This window comes from Anarrhichthys ocellatus, unplaced genomic scaffold (assembly GCF_004355925.1).
Source record: "Anarrhichthys ocellatus isolate YVR2014 unplaced genomic scaffold, GSC_Weel_1.0 scaffold11, whole genome shotgun sequence".
In the NCBI taxonomy this organism is placed as follows: Eukaryota; Metazoa; Chordata; class Actinopteri; order Perciformes; family Anarhichadidae; genus Anarrhichthys; species Anarrhichthys ocellatus.
Window position 1 is genome coordinate 9,244,163 of NW_022280041.1, and position 4,952 is coordinate 9,249,114.

The 4,952-nt window shown below is 40.1% G+C and overlaps 1 protein-coding gene across 1 annotated transcript; it reads right to left on the reverse strand.

Annotated features, from left to right (window-relative positions):
* Nucleotides 1-1,270: 1,270 nt before the first annotated feature.
* LOC116385703 (glycoprotein hormone beta-5-like) lies at nt 1,271-3,485 on the reverse strand. Its single transcript, XM_031851384.1, has 3 exons — nt 3,473-3,485; nt 2,350-2,557; nt 1,271-1,459 (listed from the first exon to the last, which is right to left on the reverse strand). The coding sequence occupies exons 2-3, from the start codon at nt 2,554-2,556 to the stop codon at nt 1,271-1,273; spliced, it is 396 nt and encodes a 131-aa protein (XP_031707244.1). The 5' UTR covers nt 2,557; nt 3,473-3,485.
* Between the last annotated feature and the right edge of the window lie 1,467 nt (nt 3,486-4,952).

Below are 4,952 nucleotides of genomic sequence, written 5' to 3' on the forward strand. Positions count from 1 at the left end.
TTTACTTTTACTCAAGTATGGCTTTTGGGTACTTTATACACCACTGCTGTTGGCCCCTATTAACCTCACCACCACTGTTTCTCCAGCCTGGCCTCACTCCCAGGGCGTCTTGAAACCAACACACAAGGCCCCCTTAAATGTCGGTATTAAGAACGAGAAGTCAGGCCCGGTTCTACCAGGGTGTTAGAGCATGCATTGCACCCTCAGCTGAGTATTTTGTGAGCTCAGTTGACATTTGAATAATAAATGCCTCGCGCAAGGTGGTAGGACTGCGTGAGCGTCGCTATCCGCACCTTGTATCTTGGTTCATGTATGTAGCCTACAACATGTAAAATGACTGGTTGACGGTGAATATTAATCAGCAGGTGTTGTGATTTTAAAATGCTCTCTCAGCCAGTCACATCACTGGTCATATAGTTGGAAAGGAGGCTACAATGCGCTCTGGTAACCGGAAGTCTCCTTAATAAAAAAAGCAGAATATGGAGTTATAATCGACTAGTCTGATGTGTGTAGAGGTGTGTATGTTTGTCCTGTAGCAGCCTGGTGTCGCTTTCAGGCGATCTAATGAAGGTCAACAATGAACAGCTGTGCGTAAAGGCTCTGTGTGCTCCGCTGCCTTCACATGCTGCAGGGATTTCACCCCCTAAAGGAGAAAGTTTTCATACAACATAAACCAGAAGTGATACTGTCAGAATCTACCACATTCATTCGTAGATCAATGCAGACTGATTTACTGACTTTTGTGCTCTAACATATATAATATAGTGACATAAGAAGTAACATAATATCATCATAATCATATCATTAGTTTTTTAAAGAGTAATAAGACAAAAGTAACTTATTATACTTCCTAGCCTTAACCATTCGAGGTCTATGTATAATCTCAACCATCTTGCGAGAGTTTCGCTAGGTTTTTGCCCAAGCGATCAATGTGCCATGTGAGTACAATATAAACTTAAATAATGATATTGAGAAGTTATTAATGTATATTATTATTATGTATAGCAGTTTTTTGAGCCTCAAGATTTAAGTATTCAAAACTCAGATAACTCTTATTTTGAAATGTTTGCTCTGCTACATCTCCTTTCTCACAAACAGACATGCATAAGCATACACACACATCTTCAGTCGACAGAAAGACTCATTTCTAAGTCCCTGGATGTCAAGTATCACACTTACTCAAATGTCTTGATTTCATAATTTTATTCAGAGTCATTCATATCAGTAAAACTGTTGATAACATTGTTGGCTGAAAGCGGTGTCCTGCCCATCAGAAGGTCTCACACTCTGTGTCCTGTGTGGAGCAGACGGCACAGTGGCAGTGCAGAGCCATGGGATAGTGGTAGAGAGGGGAGATGTTGGGCTGGCAGCCCGGCAGGCGGGCGGTCATGTGGCGGACACGACTGTACGTACACACACGGTGGTGTCGCTGGATGTAGGGGGGATCTGGCACAGGTTTCTGCAGGGTTCACACACACACACACACAAGTGGAACACGGGTTACTTTTGATCTCCATATGCTCTTTGACGAGACACTGTTTCCCCACATAACAGGGAATATTGGCAGTGAATGCAACACGTTTCTGAGCTCTCTACACTTTGTAAGCATGTGTTGGAGACATGATGACTAAATTGGTTCATTCTTGACCCTGGACTTGGTAGCTTGACCAAAAAATAAATAAAATGATTAACCCAAGGTCCACTTCCTCTTCCCTGAGCTTTCAATTACATCTCACAGTCTTCTTTGGAGGGAAAAGTATGAAGATGCAGTTTAAAAAGTCCACTTAAACAGCAGTTTAGATTTTTATCATCAAATGAGAAACCTCCAGCTGCTGAAGAGGACCATGAGATGCTGTTGAAAGTCCTGGAAAAAGCTAGTAAGTGGACTTCAAATAATGACCTTCTGCCATGTGCCTGAGTCAGCGCTGTTGTTGCGGATTTAGAGCTCTTTCTCCTCTAAAGGCTTTGAATCTGACTAAAGTTTCCTCAAAACTTGTTCTCTCAATTTACTCAGAGGTTCAATTTGAATCCTTACAAACTAACATTAGTTCATTAAAAGTTCAGGGACCCTCCCTGCTTGGAGGGATTTAAGCACGTCTTACGACAATGACATATTATGGGTCTGAGTGGAGAATTGGTCATTGGGTTTGGGTTGAGTCCTGGGCCATTAATCATTTATTTCATGTTTCACAATTCCAGTATTATGGAATCTTTCAGAAATAGCAAGAGAAAAGAGTGTGACTCCTACATCAGCTAAATATAACTGATGTTCTGTCACTTTACTGTGTGTGTGTGTGTGTGTGTGTGTGTGTGTGTGTGTGTGTGTGTGTGTGTGTGTATGAACCTTACCTCCCAGGTGTGACAACGCCCCCAGCAAGCCTCTGTGCTGATGCGCAGTCCGTTGCAGCCCGGCTTCTGGGCCACAAAGGTGAACTCTCGCACGGCGCAGCCTCGGAAACCGTGAAGTGTGGTTGTCTGGGCCACGCACACCTCCACTGCCCCAGCAACCAGGAGGAGGAGGAGGAGGAAAGAGGGGGACAGGGGATGGAGATGCATGCTGGGAAAAGAAGAAAAAGAGTAAAGGATCTTTGATGGAGGCAATACTATTATTCAAATATGTGTATCCATTATTCCTCAGCTATGGCTACAAGTGACCTTCTCTATCTGGGTGGAAAACAGTTAAAATAATAGATACTATTTTTTTTGTCATGTTTACAGACTAAAATATTCAGTTTGGCCTCTATTTTATACCTACAGAGGAAGATGAACCAAAACAGCTGAAAAGAGCGAGTCAGAGCAGTATACTGTGACATTCAACTTGACTCACAACTCCCTCTAGTGTTTATTATGGCTACTGCAGCCAATGCAGCGATCTATACACTGTAAAAGAAAATATATATATAAATAAAAAGTAATTCTTTCAGTGGGTAATTAATAACTTAAATTAAACTTTCTAACTAAAAATATACAACAACAAAAAAGCATTTGAATTTCCTTTCAAGTGACACATCTGACAGTTCGGTCATTTCACTTACAGGCATAAAAAGCAGTTTATCTTCTCTTGTTTCAATCAGAATGAATGGTCATTTCTGTAATGTTACCGGAGACATCTGCTTCATTACTCTTCAAGCAAACTACTTACACTGCACTAAAACAACTGGAATCACCTCAACTGAGCCAGACTGTAGAATGCTTATTAAGAAATATAACACTGACATAAAAATACTTTCTGCATGAACAGAATGATGTGAATACTTTTATAGGCGATGAGATACTACACCACACTGTGAGTACAATAACTCCACATGAGCTATGGGACTACACTGTGGTGTAAAAAAAAGCCTGCTAACATAATTATGTAGACTTTCTGTCCTTAAAGCAGTTCAAAGTATCTTAAAAATGATTATAAGTCAAATGAATGTTACATATCTGCCCTACATTACTAATTGATGTTAAAAAAAACACTTCTCACCTTTTCAGCTGAAGATCTTGCAGAGATTTGAGCAGCTGGACTTCGGAGTCTCTCTGCCTGGACAACAAGCAGTGAATGGAACCAATCTGTCCTTGTTGTTGTTTTTAGAAGGCCATTAGGGCGGACGGACACTCTGACATCATAGCAATTACAATGAAATACCATTAGAGACCCCGAGCCAGAAATAATGGAGACTCCCTGGAAAAAACTGATGCTTGTCTATGTTTTCTTAACCTCAGCCTGTATCTCTCTGGGTGAGTGCATGTGTGTGTGTGTGTGTGTGTGTGTGTGTGCAGTTCTTTATCCAACTCTGGTCTACTCTCAGTGATGTGAGGATTGTCAGTACTCATCTTGACACTTACTGAGATGGAGGATTGGTAATATGACAACAAAGGACGGAACTTTTAGCTCTTACTGGGTAATTTAAAACCTTGGACATCATATAATTAGACAAAAGGTAGATTGGCTATGACTTTAAAAAGTCCTGCCGATTTCAGATTTAATGGTTTAAACAAGATAATGTGACCTCACCAGAGTAATTGTCTCCCCTGCTGTCAGATGGACATTTCTGTTCTGAAAGCTCCAAACCATCTCACTGTTTTTGCATGTTTTAGCCCATTTACTGTAACGCACTTATACTTTACATCACAGCTTTTACAAGCCATGCTGCTTTACGTTTTTGGGGCGCATTTTTCTTGAGATCCATAGCCGTTTATTTCCATTCATTTTTCTCCATCATAATGCAATGAAATAAAGTTTATTTCTGATTTGATGTAAATTATGATGAATTACTCAACTCAAGTAAGTTTTGAAAGTCTGCTCATTGATTTTTACCACAGTTGGAAAAATAATGGAAATCAATAGTTAGCTGAAATGGTTGGAAAACACATCAACACAGTATAACCTGCAAGCCAGGAAGAGGGTAAGAAATGGTTGGAGCTATTATTTAAAAATACACTTTCTAGCAGATTAAAGCAGTATTCTTTGCAAATTACCATTGACAGTATCACCTAATAAGACGAATGTTAGTCCAGTATTTAAACTCCTTTTCGTTCTGTTATGTTCTCCATTTAACCCTTGAGGGAAATATTTGGCTATTTAACTGTTCCACTAGCCAGGTGCTAACTTTGCCTGCTGTTTGATGCTAGGCCGGTTTATAAGAGCTGTTAGGCTCAAAACAGCTGCCTCCCTGAGACAGGAAATGGAGATTATTTAAAATCAATCAAAACAATATGCTACAAGACACATTGTCAATATAAGAGTATGAGCTGGTTCAGCTTTAAGTAACATCCATTGTGCCTGTTGATCAAAGTATCAATAAAAGTAAGTGGAATTAATATTATTGGAGGGACAGAAGAGGTGACACAAAAACAGCAGACTCCCAGAGTGTTTTCTCAAAGTGAAGTTTCATTTTTAGCACATAGTTTTTTTTTCTCCATTCTACACCCCCCTGTAATGTTACGTACATTAGTAAGCTTCT

Excerpts from the sequence above, each read along its gene's own strand:
- LOC116385703 (XM_031851384.1), bottom strand. The coding sequence starts at position 2,556 with ATGCATCTCCATCCCCTGTCCCCCTCTTTCCTCCTCCTCCTCCTCCTG. Across the intron at positions 1,460-2,349 it reads GGCGTTGTCACACCTGGGAG|AAACCTGTGCCAGATCCCCC; the intron begins GTAAGGTTCATA and ends TGAACCCTGCAG.